A 16,147-nucleotide genomic window follows, 5' to 3' on the forward strand; every position below is an offset into this window, starting at 1 on the left:
GGAGAACCATTTTCAGTCATTCGATCATCAAGATCTACGGTGGATGCATCATCTTGTTGGATGAATGCAGATCCTGGGTTCGAATCCTGAAGGGAGCATTTTTTTTTTATTTTTTTAAGTGCATTAATTTTAACAGCGGATGCATTAATTTTTACAGTGAATGCATTAGATTTGATGGTTCTCCCGTTCTCACAAATAATGTAGTTCTCTCTAGAACCACACCCTATATATATATATATATATATATATATATATATATATATATATATATATATATAGGGTTGGGATCTATGAAGAAGTAATTATATTTCGTTCTGAATAAGTCAATAAATTTACCGAATAAATCACGCGACCGCATGAATAGTTATTTTACTGAATAAACACGTACATTTTTCGTTCATGCGCTTGCGTGATTTATTCAATAAATGTATTGAGTTATTCAGCCTTCGTTGTTTCCTTCTACATTTAGCATTCTTTATTGATCCCTTCCCTATATATATATATATATTTATGCAAAACAAGGATCCATTAAAAGGTCTTAATTTTTAGTTATTGTAATTTTTTTTATTGTACTTTATTTTAATTAATGTAATATTTAAATTTATATTTTAATTAAATGTTTAACTTTAAAATTAAAGAGTAAACTTTAGATAAAATAGAAATGAGGATTATAGAGGCCCTTAGAACATCCACACTGGGAGGCGCTAAGGAGAGGCGCGCCTCTCCTTTCCAGTGCATTGGCTCTATAAGAAACACTATAATCTCTATTTCCATTTAATCTTATTTTCACTCTTGACTCTTCTATTTTAAAATTCAACATTACATTAATTAAAATAAAAATTACAATAACTTAAATAACTAAGAAAAACTTTGAAATAAAAATTGAGAGAATAAATTGAGATGTGAAGATAGAATCGTGTTGGATGTAAAAATTTGTGTGGAAAAGATGCAGTATATATAGAGAAAGGGAAGGGGAAAAAAGAAATTAAAAAGCAAGAAAGAGTTGTTGCCTCCCAACGGTATTAAAAAAAATTGCTCAAACGGTCGTTTTTTATTTTATTTTAAATAAATCATTTTTATTTCTCAACACGTGCTCCACAATTTTGCCCTCCGTGCCCTGCACTAGCAGAAGCGCCCAGCACAAGCCAATGAGGCGCTCCAGCGCGGCATGCCTCCACCCCTGCCGGCTTGATCCGACGCTAAGGGGTTGGAGTTGTGGATACTTTTATAGAGTCAATGCATTGTAGAGGGGCTCTAAGGTGGGGATCATCTTATAGAGTCCCTATTGGAGATGCTCTTGTGTGCTCTTCCATTTTTATTCAATTTACAATTTCTCCCTAATTTTTGTGTCGAAAAGAAGTGAGTCATGTTTAGTTGGAGGGGAAGAGTATTATATTGGACTTTCAATATTGGGATATTAATTTAAGAGTTATTAACGCCTAAATACACCATCTTTGAGGGTAATTTAGTTTTGCCATGAACTTTGAAAATTGTAAAAAGTACATGAATTTTAATATTGTAGCAATTTTGCCACAAATTTAATTTATGCTCAAATTAAAGTTGAGGTGACAAGTCAAAATATCGACGTGTGCTCATCAGACATTTTAAAAAATGACATTGTATAAGACATCTCTAAAAGATATCGTATAAGACATCTCTAAACTTGTAAATCATAAGATTTTTTTATAAAATTCGAATATCTATAATTTGAATTTATGATAAAATTACTATAACATTAAAAATTTGTATATTTTTCTAACTCCTTTTAAAATTCATGTACAAATCAAACTACCTCCAAATTTTGGCTAATTAGGCTCTAATAACCCTCCAAATTTATGAAAGTAAATAAATAACGAGGTATATAAGAAGTCTTTACTCTTCAGGCGACTCCGCCTGCAGCAGGGAAATTTGAAGCCGCTGATATGGAGAAGAAGAGCCAACAATCTAAAAGGGTACTGCTTCCCCCCCACCCCCATTTAACTCGAATCTATGCCTGCATGCAGTTTGATCTTTTTGTCTGATTTTTCATTCTTGTTTTTTCTTGATCGGTATTTTTTTGGGTCGATTTTTGTTGTGAAAGAAATCCCAATAACATGTTCCTCTGCAGAACTACATAATTGATTAAATGCTAACAATTCTTGGTTCTTTTATTTCCTGAAATTGTTGGCTGATGTCTTGGGTGTGTGTGTGAGAGAGAGTGAGAGGCGTTTTCCTCCCTTCATGTAGTTCTTTTTCCCGTTTTCAATTCGTTTTTACTTGTTTGAGAAAATGGGTACTCTGTTTTGTCAGTTTCGAAGAATTCTTGTTTCAATTTTCATTAACTTCTGGCTGTCTGGCAGTGGCTTATTTATTTTGAAATCTATCAACCCAATGCATTTTGTAACGCCTCAATCCCGTTTGAGAAAAGTTGTTACATAGTAGGGATTCTTTGCTGGCTCACTCCAGTCTTCAGGCAGTGTGATTAGACAGCCGGTAGCCGAGCTCGGATACGCCTCAGGACTGCCTTTCCACACCCTCAGCATCTGAGCATTGTACATTCTTACATCATTATGTAGGAATGCACGTTACTCGGATGCCCGGCATGTGGAGGGGAACATACTACGTATTAGGAGGTGAATCTGTGCTTGAGGCTACCTGCCATTTGATTGGGAAGACTGGAGTTATCGGGCAGAAAATCTGTAGAGGGAGCAAGTGTGGTGGAACCTTGCCTATACAAGATTCGGATGTTAAATTTTCTGTATACTATGTATGAATCAGTAGCCTGTGTGATCTAGTTATGAAGCTTGAACTTCAAGTGGGTTTTGGTGGTCTAACTTGTGATCCAATGGTTTCGGCATGGACCACGAACAAACTATGAGGAGTACCAGGCTGACCTCTGCAAATATCCGTTGGCCCTCGAGCTAGCTAATTGTAGTAAAAATGGCTGTTACTTGTTACTCTAAAAAATTTGTTAACTCGTTTGTTGAGTTTAAGGGATCATAATTCATAAGATTTTTGCCCTTAGTTGAGTCTCTTTTTCATCTATCTTTTTTTGGTTGTAATTCAATCTCATGTTATCTGATCATATGCAGATTTCTTAATTTTTTAAAGTCCTGTTTCTTTGAGTTGATGATGTTTTGTTGGGACAGCAATCAACAAACGGTATCACTTTGGTTGACATATGGAGTGTGCAGTGCGGGGAATGTTTCAAGTGGAGGCTGATTCCTACTGAGGAAGAGTTTGAAGAAATCAGAAGCAAATTCACAAAAGACCCTTTTGTTTGCAGCAAGAAACCTGGCGTTTCCTGCGATGATCCAGCTGATATAGAGCGCGATGACACCCGGACTTGGGTCATTCACAAGCCCGGCATTCCAAAAACTCCTTCGGGATTCAAGAGGAGGTTGGTAATGCGGAAGGATTTCTCCAAAATGGACTGCTATTATGACGCCGCCAACGGCAAGAGATTGAGGGCCTCAACTGATGTTCTCAAGTTCTTGGATAAGTTTCCCAAGTTCAAAAATGATGTTTCACTCGCTGATTTCAGTTTCACAGGGCCAAAGATTATGTAGGAATATGTTCTAGCTGATGTAGGAGATGAGGTACGATTTAACAAGGAAACCTAGGTTGACATCAACGCACTTATTTTTTCTGGTTAAGCTGAAATTTTGTTTTCTTTTTGCAGTGGTTTTCTTTTAGGATCAAGTTTCTTTGTTCATAGTTTGAGAGAGAATTGATCCATGTGCAAAATTAAATTCTCAACTCGAGTTCTTTCTCCCAGATTCTTGATTAGAACAATAAACAGTAGGTCACCGTTGATTGAGGAAGTTGATCCATGGCACTTAGCTTAATCAAAATTTTGAGCCTTGATTTTCAAATGTTAACAGTGTTACAATATTATAATGGAACTAGCTTCAAATATTGTATCTTCTTGTTATAAGTGACCTTGGCTATGTTTAAATTTGTTTTTTTGACATAATGCGCTCTGGAAATACTTATGCAAGTGTATAAGATTTTATAATTTTGATTATTTCTTAAACAATCTCCCAATATTATGAACTGATGGCCATTTGCAATAAAATGTTGGATTACATGATACAACTCATGTATCAAAGCTCTGCAAATTCCGGTGGGTTGCAAATGCTGAACAAAATTTACATGGTCAATTAAACTCAACTGGTAAGCTACTCAAATTTTGACTCGATTTGATTGATTAAAAAAAAAAAAAACTAACAAGCAAAGATGCAAGAAGAATATGAAAGAAAATATACATATAAACCTGGATTCCTTAGGATCTCATTTTATTTGATGGGCATCTCATTATATGATATCTGTCACAGATGTGCCACTTTTTACACGAAAGAGATGTATAAGGCTGCATGCAAATGACTCATATTTGGCAGTAAAAGACATAAGCAAGAAGCCTTCACAAACCTACACTGGCAATGGAAACTGGACTTGAGCTCAGCCTGTGCATCTTCAGCTGGAAGTTAGTCGATCCTATCGTCAGATTTTGTCAGCGTGTATACAAGGGCCGTTAATCTGCAGGACGCTAGTCGGGCTTGGTATACTCGAGCAACATATGAGGTGACCTGTAAATCTTCACGAGCGTCCAATACAGAACCTCCTCGACTCCAAGCTCGCCCTCTGCTCTTGCAGCATATATATCCTCACAGATGGCTATTAGCCTGCACGAGCCAAGCAAAACATTCTTTTTATAGATCAAAAAGTTTCCTCTCTACGTGTATAGTAACTATATTACCTGTCGCATGAAGGAAGGTTCTCGAAGGGTATTCTCATTCGTAGGTCCGAGCATTGTAACCGGATGAAGCGGCCCACTGCTAGCACAAATGTGATGTAGAGACCCCAAATGCTGAATTTGCTCAGAGTCTCACCAAGAATTCCCTCTGAAAGTTTATGGTTTTTATAACACAAGCATCAAGAAAAGGTGTTTGTTTGGACAGTGTTTCTACATTGTAGGAAGTTGAGTACTTACGTGGGGTTTCCTCCGATACAACGACAGCCATTGGCCCCGACAAGCTCCCACAACCATACGCGTCCAAAGAGTTGACGTCGTGGAAGGACCACCATTGGGAGCTGCCATGGTGCAAGACGAGGTCTGCAGTAACATCGCTCACCTGTTGATATACATCATCAGTTAGCTTCGAAAGTCGGAATATCTTTCAAGAAAACTTATCTGCATCAAACAGTATAAACCAAAACTCGGAAGCATACCTCCTGTTCGAAAGGCCTGACTTCCCCAGAGCCCGTGACCCTAAAAAATCTCGGATAAATTTTGGAAATCCTGAAGCTGTTCAAGGAGCCATTGAAGACCCCCTCGACATCTGACGGTTTTGGAAGGTCGGATGGGTCGAGACTTCTTTCGTATTTCACTTTTTCCTTGCCCTTTGGCCGGTCCCTTGCAAGAACCCAAGAAAACTTCATGTCCATGTCGCTACTATTGAGAGACCGGATAAACTGCCTCTGGACGACTTCAGGGACGTGCCACAGTGTGCTCGCATCACCTTTGCAACAAATGAACTGAATGTCGTTTTGATTGTAAGAGTCCAAATAATGCTGGGGATCAAAATTGGCATTTTTGTTGAGCTCATCCCATCCTAGTCTCTCACAAAGAGTTGTCTGGTACAAGGTCAGTCTTCCAGCAGCTGTCTTGATGTCGAACTGGAAACTGGCGTCGTTGATTGGATTCGCTATGTTTGTTGGATTACCACTGCTGTACATCTATAAGACAACGACGAACTTCTGTTATTAGCAAAAGAAATCTCTTCTGATTCAAGAGAACTTTCTGAGTAAGCTATTCTACATTTAAGAAAAATTCACATTTTTAAGCAATCCAATACTGAAAAGAATGCACATGCATTCAAATATAGCAACAAACTGCTTCTTGACTCGAAACTATCATTTTACAAAACACTCTTTGATGTTCCAAATTTGCCAAACAAGTCCAGAACTAAAATAGCAATGATTTTGAAGAGCACAAGATAAATTTCCTAAAGCATAATAGTTATTGAATGTTAGATTCAACACAAGAAGCAAAAGAGTTCTCTAACCCCTCCATGCATTCTTTTTTACACGAGTCTTTAAATGTGAAATAGTAGGCTTTGATGACCCAAAAAAACTAAATTCTTGAAAGAAAGAAAAAAAACATTTGATCATTGATTAGGACACCAGCAAAGCACAGTTGCTAGAAGTATGGATTGGATGTCCCTTTCCTTAACAACCTGTTTTACGTCTTTTTCAGAAGAACTGTACTTTTATGCTGAAGCAGCAGACAGCCAAGAATTACTTACCAGCATTGGAGCCCAAATGACGCATATTAATATCAAGAACAAACAGATGCCATTGCAAAACTTCGTCATCTGTGTCTGTTTCTCTCCTTGTTTATGGTTAGCTCTGTTTAGAACATTGTCGCACTTGACAAGGTATAAACTCGCATTAATATCCTCCAACTGAAAACGATATAAAATTTCAGTTTCTATAGACTTTTCCCTATAGACAAATATAGATGCTAGAAGAACTCACCTTCAACCAGTCATACATTGTCAATGATGTAGTCGTGCACGACCAATCTAGGACGCATCTCAGTTCATACAGGAAAGGCAAAGCGCGATACAGCCTGTATCCTAGATAATTGACATGAGAAACTTCACTAGTGAGGAACTGGCGATACAATGTGCTTTTATAAGGAACACCATCTCGAATTTGCATAGCTTGTAATGCCAGAGATATTGCCTTTGTAAGGTAGATTGCTCGAAGGGCAAAACCAGCAGCATTATGCTGGGAAGTGTCTATATTCCAAGCATACTCAGAGACTGAACGCGTGGAGAGAATAAAGTTGAAAAGGTAGAAGATGACTTTCCCCGTTGCAAACGAACACAAGTATATGACGCGATCAACAACAATCAAGAAAAAGATTACCTGCACGAGACGAGAGGAACCAAAGCCATTGAGGAACCAAACAAAGACATAAAAAGGACAGAAGAAGGCATTGCTTACCATTAGAATAAATACAAACTCTTTTGGGAACTGATCTTCGAGTTGATAATACTCTAGAATTTCACTTTTATTTTTTATAACAGATTGATAGAACATGGCAACAAGAAAGAAGACCATCAGATCAGCCCCGAAGATGTATGCATAAAGATCAACTTCTCTTTTACCACCTCCGATAACTGAGATCATAGGATACGGGAAGCCAACTTTCTCAGCAAGCCCCATGCGTTTTGCTTTAAGGATCTGCTTTGCTACATCGGCTGCTGGAGTAAGAGAGTTGAACTGCTCTGCTGGTTTACATTCAGTAAGTGGTGAGGCGTAGACCACCTCAAAAACGGCTAATGTCACGTTGGTATCTTCAGTGCTTTTTTCAATGCTTTGAATCTGAACCTTGCTGGCACAAAGGCAATTACTAGGCTTCTCACTTTTACAGTATTCCTCATGCACGAGCTGTAGCAGCTGATTTATTCCAGACTCGATCCTCTCTGGTTGAATCCCATCCTTAGGCCATGATTTGACGTCCATAGAGAGCTGAACGAAGTACGGAGGAGATTCTGCTTCTTGCGTCAAAGATTTCCAGTATTTGGAACAGCCACCGATGACCATTTCAACCACATGTTTTATAGATTCGAAAGCCTTATCTAATTTATCACTCCAGTCGGAACTGAAATCAATGTCGTTTTGGTTGCGTAATCCCCCTCTGGAATTCTTGAATCCTACCGAAAACCACTCACCATCTTTTGCTGTTATGGAGCACTGTATGAGAGTAAACAGATACACCAAAAATAGAGGCAGCAAACTGATAACAAACGATGATTTTATCTTCTTCGTCGGGAAACCCCATTCATGTAGGTGGTCTGACTGGATGGTGAAACCACAATGCTGTATCATTATCTGATACAGATACTGAATCAGAATGTAGAATTCGGTATAGATTAGCATGATAATCCAGAACATGTAGTTCGGCCCGGTGTTCACACACAGAGCATATAGGAACAATCCAGCCAAGTATACCATGGAAAGCAGACTGAAATTCCAAAGGAAAACCAGAATGAAACAGCAGTAACAAACAACGTCGTTATTAGATTGCATGCGCGACCATATATGAGAGACAATCAGTCCAATCTGCAGACTTGCAGACTCTGAAGTTCTGCTCTTCTCAGACTGCATAGATGAAGAACAGCTCGAGTTTCTGCGTTTAGCATCGTGTGTTCGTCTCTCTTCAATGTATGAGGATTCACTTAGATCTTCTGACGAAATGTTCAAAAAGGTTATGAGATTGCTGACTGCTTGATTTCCAATTGACTGCACTTGGCAAACACCATCGCCTAATAACTGCACAGCAGAAGCCAGAGGGTTTTCCATCGATTGGTTTCTACCTCTTCTCGAGCTGTCTAAACTGTAAAGAATGTTGTCGCCTGTGTACTCCTCCGCCTCAGTAGTCTCACCAAGAGAAGCATCGAGTAAGCTCTTTGAAATGTCTACAGATAACGGATTGTCCACTCGAACAGTCCTGGTAGATTCATGCACGTTTAGCGGGAAGCCTGGATCAGGAACGGCACTGGCGTTCTGTTTCTCAAGATTAACAAAGTCATGCACATTGAGGGAAGCAGTTTTCCTCCTTTTCACCACTTCGCTACCCGGTGAGACACTGCCACGAGCAGTGATGGGATTCATACCGTGGAGTTGGATCTGTAGGTTCAGCATCTCGGACTTCATCTTCTCCACTTGGAAGTTGCGATGGCGTTTGTTTTCCTCAGCTTTGCGGATGTGTTGCAGCTGCTCGTTCTTCCAAGCAGCCTTCTTCTCTTGCTCCCTCACAATCGCGCCAATTTGCTCCGCCTCAAGATATCGGAACACATAATCAAACTCCGAGGAAGAAAACATGTATGATTGGCATGAGACGAGGATGAAAATGATGATCTCTACCAAAACAGATCTCGAGGTGATCCGAAAACCGTAATCATATTTGTAAAATCCTATCACCTCATACACATAATCAACGGTTTGACACTTTCCCGACTTGAAACCACCGATAAATGGAGATTGATATGCCAGAGAGAGGAAAATCACAGTGAAATTGTAAACCCGCAGGAATTTAAAGATCTTGTTTTTCTTTTTCAGTATAGTGAGCCTCATGCGGAAGAAAATGAGAGCGAATCCGAGATATCCGAGGTGTAGAATGTCGTATTCCAAGGTTCCCGTTATCAACATCAACGCAAGCACTAGATCCAACAGATGACAATAACAGTAAACCCTCAGATAATCGAAGAACGTCCACATGTTCTTGGTCTCAAACGACAGGTCTCGCCAAACGAAAGCATTCTTACGCTGAGCAACCATCTGCTCGTACGTGAATGACCATGAGAAGTTGAACGAATGATCTGACCGGAGTTTGAAACACGTGAGCATGAAGACAGCGAAATAACTGATCAACATCCGAGGATCATCAACAATAACCCCTGCCAAAGATAATGCAATTATTTAACATGATCATGTTAAAATTTCATGATCAGCAGAAATTAACAGAATAAGACATGTGCATACCCAGCCAACATTTTTCACAGTAGTGGAAGTATACGCGTGAGTTTTTCCAACAATCGTGGCAACGTGCACTGCTCTCGGTCAAAACACGTGCACTAAACGGCACCATGTTCTTCCACATCGCCAAGTATTCTGCTAGAAGAATGGTGGCAGAGAGAAGAACAAATATAGGCCACAGCTTGCTAATGGTTGGACGCGGCAACAAAATGCAGATAGCAATACACGCGATATAGAGCATAGATATGGAGTTTAACAGAGCGAAACTGGCGAGTAGCAGCGCTATCATATTGATCTCGAGACCAAACAGGTTGAACATATTCTCAATCCAAAACTTCAAATAAACTTTCAGTGTTGTCTTCTGCATATCGAATCTCTCCTGTCTCAAGGCAACAATCCTTTTCTTTTTCCAATTATGGTTCTCTGTAATGGTATCCCAGATTTGATCAAGTGAATATTTTCTATAGCTGCCACTGAGAGTGCTTCTGAGGGTAGAAAAATTTGGAGAATGATTATCGACACAACGCCTAGGAGACGACCATGAATAGCCCTCCCCGGCCCTTTGTTCGGACAGCTCACTCTCGGGTATGGGCTGGCTCTCCCCATTCAAAGATGAAACGGCAGTGAAATCGTCTCTTGCTGAAACAAACAAAGGGCAAGGCTCCTCTGATTGACCTACATACAAATGCAAACTGGGCATCCTTTCCAGCCAATGGAAAACATTATACTGAAGCGTACACGCAGCAATCACAAGCACTTTCGCCCTCAAACCTTCTTGTAGGCCCTGAAAATTCGGTTCATAAACCATTAAGCCGAGGAAAACAGACAAATTGTGGTGCTTTTGCCCGGGAAACATATTAGCTTGTTTACCCCATATCTGAAATATATACTCAACCGTCACCAATAACCCTGTGTAAGCTAAGAATGATTTCGATGGGATTCTCGACTCTTTAGGCATTGCCGAGCAGAGAACTAGACCGAGAAGGTAAACAAAGCCGGACGCACTTATCGGAGATATCGATGAATAAAAGAGTGTGACGAACAATATCTTCTGACTGTGCCAGATCAGAAACCGTTTGACGAACCCCAATATCCCAGGCTGCAGCGGAGCAGGATCTTCCGATTTCATGTGTTTGCTTTTTCTTCTTTCGTAGCTGTAAAGCTGCATGACGATCATAATTGCCAGAGACTCCTGAAGATTGTCCAACAGAGAAGCTTCAGTATCGTAACCGAAGCAAACAGAGAGATCAATCTTTGTCGACATCCATGATTCAAAAGTGGGGAAGATGCCTAGCAAGTAGATGAAAATAAAAACTGCAATAGCATATATTTTGAGGGGAAACCAGAGGCGTCGTTTTGTCTGCTCCACGAGCTGTCTGCCCGTGATCCAGATAAGGAGAAGGAAGATATAACCGAATGATATGTAATTTGGCCTCACGAGGTGCACGGCTATAAGGATGGTGAGAAACGCAATGTAGGTTCCAAATGATCTGTATACGGACAAGAACTTCCTTCCGATAGCACTGAGATACAACGCCACCTTTCTCTCTGAAAGACAGAAATCAGCAAATGGATAAGATTATTCACAATAGACTTGAAAAGCCGCCATAAATATGATCTTGATGTCTCTAAGCTCCTATCGGTAAGCATATTTTCTGCAAATGCTAAAAATCTAGGTATAGTTTCACGAATACGAAAACTAAATGGGAAATGTCAACAATTAACCTTGGATAAGGGTATAGTACCGTGGTCATGACTCCCGTAACTGTCTCTGATATCGGAATTGGTATAAACTGTCAAAAGAACCGATTTGTTTAAACCGGCTTTCAGGATGCTAAATCCGATAGGAAGACAAGGCGTGTGCTGAACAATAGCAGAAAACGAGAACAACATATCAAATCCATGGTTATGAATGGCACAAAAGCATGCAAGCAGAGCTATCTCCAGAAGATTCCAGGGACTGTTGCTTTCAACAAGACCTAGAAGTGCAGCATAGATACAAAAATAAGATCCGTGAAAGAAAATGGAAAAATAAAGTAATTATCCGAAGGAATTCCAAACCTAGCTGTGATAGCACTTCCAAACTTATGGAGCCTTTCTGTTCCAGTTTAGTGGAGACCAGATTTAGCTGAAGAATGTATAAAATCGCAAAATGAGCCTCACACAAAAGAATAAGGGATTGGCGCATCCTTTTATCAATTCTATGGCTCAAAAGATAGCCAACAAAGAACATCACTGAAAACAGAGAAAGATAAGAAACTAATCAGAATATTAAGCAAGGTTTCACTATTTTTATTAGGTTAAAAACGAAATAGGAAATTCATCTGTCAGAATTGCACATACTATAAACTGCATGAATGAAACCAGGTTTGGTGGCGATCAGGAAGATCAGCAGCAGCATTATTGGCCGAGAAGATTTGCGCATCACCCAAGCAATTGTAGCCACTACTAATACTTTTGCGCCTTCTTTCACTGAAATTACATAGGAAACAGATGTAAATTATTTTTGAATTTCCGAAGATGACGGCAGAATAAGCAGGTCTACCTTCCTCAGTCTCACTCTCAGTAGAGAATCGCCCTTCCTCATTTGATAGGCATAGAAATACGGAATTGCTTACTAGATTACCAAGAGCTACAAGAACCCCAAGACAAAACTGTGCTAAAAGGAAGAAGCCGGGTATTGGATAGTGCCACAGCCCAACCATCTCCCAGATCTCCATATCCTGATTAAGATATATGACAACTTCCATGAATGGCTTACAACCATAGCTTCCAAACTCAAATTGAAGATCTAGAATACAAGAAAGTACCTTGCCAAGTTTCCAGTTCACGTATGCAAAAGCCACATTGAAAATATACGTGCTCACAGCCCACAAGAGAATGAAGACAAGAAGCAGACCATTCAAATGGTGAAGATGGAACACGGACGGAAAAGCATACATAACATACCCAACATATGCAAGTAATCCAAATGCACAGATACTTGCAAAGTGGAAGCTCCAATATGAAAGAGCGAACAAGGATATCTGCCATATTCACATCTGAAACTTCATTATATAAGCAAGGAAAATACATATGACCACTAACATTTGGGATATTTGGTTCTATCCTCAAAGGATTATTTATCATGTTTTACAACACGTACAGGGTAGCCATAAGTAAACCAGTTGATGCTAAAAATCCTGAAAATCGGTCCCCTTAATAATATATTGGTATGCCTTACACCAGACCTGCGGACAAGAAAACAGCTAATTAATATTCAGATGAATAAGAGCTGTGCTTGCTTCCCTGATGGAGCAGATAGACAACAAGTCCGTTGCTCAAATGTCTAGCACTAGAGATTTCCATCAGAAGAGGCAATCAGTAGATAACAACAAGTCTCATAATCAGCGCACCTTAGCTGACGAACAAAAAAAGAATTTCTTGAGGGAAGAAGTTGTTCTGTCAAGCTGCCTTCTCCCATGGACATAATGAATTCCATGTCTTCTAAATCATGCTTCACACAAGAAAGCTGCACAGATATCAATCAGTCACTACTTCTGCAAGTAGAAGGATCATTGCCTTCTTTATGATTTGCAGCAGAAACTGTAAGTAATTGCTACACGATTCATGTTGAGTTTAGGCAAGATTGGAAGAAATAGTCCAAATAGATTTATTGTGTCTTCATGCTAAAGGTCATACTACACTATTGGAGACATTTTCTCCAAGGTAGATACCAATCGAGTCAATAGCAAAAAATATTCAAATATAAAAACTGTCTCCTCTACTTAGTGTAACATATGGAACCCCATAAAACATGCTTAGCTTTGAGGTATGATTTCATGTCAGGGATTTTAAGTTTGTAAAGTAAATGTTAGGCACATTATTGATCCAAGACTATTCGCTTAGGATTTATATGCGTTAAAATGACGTGAAATGCATAAATAAAAGATCAGACCCTGATATGTTGATCATAAGCAAAATGGCAAATTTGGTCGAGTTGATAACTTAGACGACAAAAGCATACCATATAATAGAAGACCATCAGGGAAGTACCAGAACATATTTGTTGCCAGTCGGAATCCAGAGAAATTTTGTACAGACCAATCGAGTCAGCAATCACTTCAAACATTTTTGGAAACCCAACAGGGAGCTGATAAATATAAAGCAGGCTAATGACGAAACCAGCATATGACCAGAGCAGCTTCCACCACCTACAAGTCAAGTATAAGAACATAAGCTCTGATGCGATAAGGTTCTTTAATTTATCCAATTATCTTTATAAAAGAAGATGACATCTGTAACTATGAAAGGATGAAATACCTGAACAGACCTAAAAAGTTGCTTGTTAGAGACCAATCAACAAGACCAACACAGCTGCAAATGAAAAATGGCAAAGATAGCCAAGAAGGATAGCTGATCCCCGAGACCAACTGAACAGCAGGCAGCGAGACGCAAGAAGCTAACCTAACATGATAACCTTCATTTGTGGAAAAAGAAAAGACAAAGAAACTATATTATTATGAGATGACCATGTAATTTTGAAATAGAATATTACTCATTTCACTCATAAATAAAATTGAAGATACACAAAATGTATAGAAAGTGCATGACTAGAATTTGTTTCTCTCTGACAAATACTGAACTTAAGAACGAAAACACAGTCAACTTGGACGAACCTATTTGATTAAAAACTGAAGATATATAGCCCCAGAAAGAATCTTGGAAGCCACAGAAAGAACCTCCATATTCTATAAAGCCAAATTTGTTCCTGTTGATCTCAGTTAAAGCAACGAATCCCACTAATGATTCTACAACCAGGAAATAGATGACTTTTGGAGATCTCCATGAGTGAAACCTGAAAATGCATATTTAACACATTAAACAGTTATCAACAATTTGTGTTGATATACTGAGGTATAATGAAGCAGTAAAGATATTGTCCTATATTTTGCTTGAAACCTTATCTTCTCCATTTTTATACCATTTAACACCTTAGTTAATTGTTCTATATAACTACCAGTATTCACAAATTGTAGCAAAATTTTGAGAAATCCTACTTCATTAATCCAAGTAGCTTTATCCACCAGGCATCTGCAATGCTCCATTCCGAATCCCGAGTAGCACATAGAGTAAGAAAAATCACTTGTAAGAATATAACCAGTGCCGCGAATATGAAAACAAACCACAAGGATAGAACCCTTCCTTTGAATCGAAACCCTGCACCAAAAGAAAACGAGGAGAAAGAATACAGACATCATTTGGTTGGAAATGGGATAAGACAATCATACAACAAGAAAACAACAATGCAGCAAGTCATGCAATCACAGTAAATATGAGAGATGCAAACATTTTTAATTTCTTTTTAATAATAATAAAAAAAATCAGAGAGAAAAGAAAAAGTGCACAAAACGTATTATGCCAACAAGTAAGTTTCTGATGAAGTAGCCTTATTCAAAAGTCCAAAAGCCAAAGCTCTACCTCTTTTTGGGGCAGTAAACCGCAGAACAAGAGAAGTCGTCAAATTAATGAAAGAAATCAAGCTCCAATTCAGTAACCCAGCTGCAAAAACCACAAAGGTCATAATAAGAATAGAATCAAACTACAAAACTTTATAAATGCATAAAAAGGTGAAATCATGCAGAGCAACGTTCAAATTGATATTCAAGTTATATTTTGAGGAATGCTACATCATTTCCAATATCTACTCTTTATAACTTAATCCCAATTTATATTAAATCCCTAATTTATCATAAAAAGTTCAAAGAATCAAAGAAAGAACAGGGACAATACGATTTCATCTCCACAAACATGCATTCAAGCACAAAATTGCCCACTCTCTTTCTCTTCAACCTTCAAGGGTGTGATTATAATTCTTAAACAATCATGCGTGAATCTTGCGTGAATCCTAGGAATCACCACAATAATACATTTTCTGGTGTAATAAACACAGAAAATTTGATTCAGTACCTGACAAAAGAAGCAATGGCAATACAAACCCACCCAGAATACTTCCCATAATTACCCTTTTCACCATGCAATCTCATATTTTCTCCATGTTCCGGAAAAGCTACGATTTTTGCATTGCCATCATCGTCAAAAAGAACTAAAAGGAGGAAAGCAAACCAAACCTATCTGATCAAGAAATAGGTATTTACACAAACATCAAGAGTTTTCTATCTAGAATTAAATATCAATGCCGTTCAAGAAAAATGAGAAGGCACTAAATTCAGTTTATCGAAAAAATTTACATAAAAACAGTGGGCAAATTGAAAATTTTCTACTTATATATAGTGTCATCATAATCGTGACAAGCCAAAAATAAATTAATAAAATTATTAATATTGGGACTCAATGTTACTATAGATATTCCACATAAATATGTACGAAAAATTATATATTAAAGTAAACGTTAAAATCGCTAGAAAAGATGGTGTTTAAGCCAATGAGATATTATTGTTAAGGATGTCTTCGGCCGTTATGGCAATTGGCAAGAGAGAATTGTCATTCTGATTCATGTGTTTTGGCGGTAATGGGCCGACTGTACCAGTTGTGGGCTTTTAGTGGGCCCACTTAAGTAATGGCCCAATGAGTGTAATTTAGTCAAATTTAAATGAATTGTGCCGAGCTGAGTCTG

At 38.5% G+C, this 16,147-nt stretch overlaps 2 protein-coding genes across 4 annotated transcripts; one reads left to right on the plus strand and one right to left on the minus strand.

The window, feature by feature from the left end:
• Positions 1-613: 613 nt before the first annotated feature.
• On the plus strand, positions 614-3,756 carry LOC131000618 (methyl-CpG-binding domain-containing protein 4-like). The gene is made up of 2 exons (XM_057926634.1): positions 614-1,952; positions 3,129-3,756. Exons 1-2 carry the CDS (start codon positions 1,923-1,925, stop codon positions 3,546-3,548), a joined length of 450 nt encoding a protein of 149 aa, XP_057782617.1. The 5' UTR covers positions 614-1,922; the 3' UTR covers positions 3,549-3,756.
• A 488-nt stretch (positions 3,757-4,244) lies between these two features.
• LOC131000514 (piezo-type mechanosensitive ion channel homolog) lies at positions 4,245-15,756 on the minus strand. Of its 3 annotated transcripts, XM_057926459.1 has the most exons (21): positions 15,481-15,756; positions 14,992-15,072; positions 14,571-14,730; positions 14,190-14,368; positions 13,834-13,990; positions 13,538-13,724; positions 12,927-13,042; positions 12,677-12,761; positions 12,342-12,557; positions 12,077-12,254; positions 11,875-12,003; positions 11,593-11,766; positions 11,277-11,510; positions 9,538-11,079; positions 6,994-9,452; positions 6,520-6,915; positions 6,288-6,446; positions 5,212-5,718; positions 4,973-5,114; positions 4,739-4,883; positions 4,245-4,664 (listed from the first exon to the last, which is right to left on the minus strand). In XM_057926459.1, exons 1-21 carry the CDS (start codon positions 15,545-15,547, stop codon positions 4,529-4,531), a joined length of 7,449 nt encoding a protein of 2,482 aa, XP_057782442.1. In that variant the 5' UTR covers positions 15,548-15,756; the 3' UTR covers positions 4,245-4,528. The 3 variants fall into 3 exon arrangements, with proteins under 3 accessions (XP_057782442.1, XP_057782443.1, XP_057782444.1); XM_057926460.1 differs by lacking the exons at positions 14,190-14,368; positions 14,571-14,730; positions 14,992-15,072; positions 15,481-15,756 and having other exon boundaries at positions 13,844-13,982; XM_057926461.1 differs by lacking the exons at positions 13,834-13,990; positions 14,190-14,368; positions 14,571-14,730; positions 14,992-15,072; positions 15,481-15,756 and having other exon boundaries at positions 13,567-13,699.
• Between the last annotated feature and the right edge of the window lie 391 nt (positions 15,757-16,147).

Source organism: Salvia miltiorrhiza, chromosome 8 (genome assembly GCF_028751815.1).
Source record: "Salvia miltiorrhiza cultivar Shanhuang (shh) chromosome 8, IMPLAD_Smil_shh, whole genome shotgun sequence".
NCBI lineage: Eukaryota > Viridiplantae > Streptophyta > Magnoliopsida > Lamiales > Lamiaceae > Salvia > Salvia miltiorrhiza.

Bases quoted from the DNA above. Each gene is read 5' to 3' on its own strand.
- LOC131000514 (XM_057926459.1), bottom strand. From the start codon at position 15,547: ATGGTGAAAAGGGTAATTATGGGAAGTATTCTGGGTGGGTTTGTATTG. The intron at 12,762-12,926 runs GTGCGCTGATTA...TCTTGTCCGCAG, and splicing joins TTTTTTGTTCGTCAGCTAAG to GTCTGGTGTAAGGCATACCA. The intron at 11,767-11,874 runs GTATGTGCAATT...CTCTGTTTTCAG, and splicing joins TTTCATTCATGCAGTTTATA to TGATGTTCTTTGTTGGCTAT.
- LOC131000618 (XM_057926634.1), top strand. From the start codon at position 1,923: ATGGAGAAGAAGAGCCAACAATCTAAAAGG. The intron at 1,953-3,128 runs GTACTGCTTCCC...TTGTTGGGACAG, and splicing joins AGAGCCAACAATCTAAAAGG to CAATCAACAAACGGTATCAC.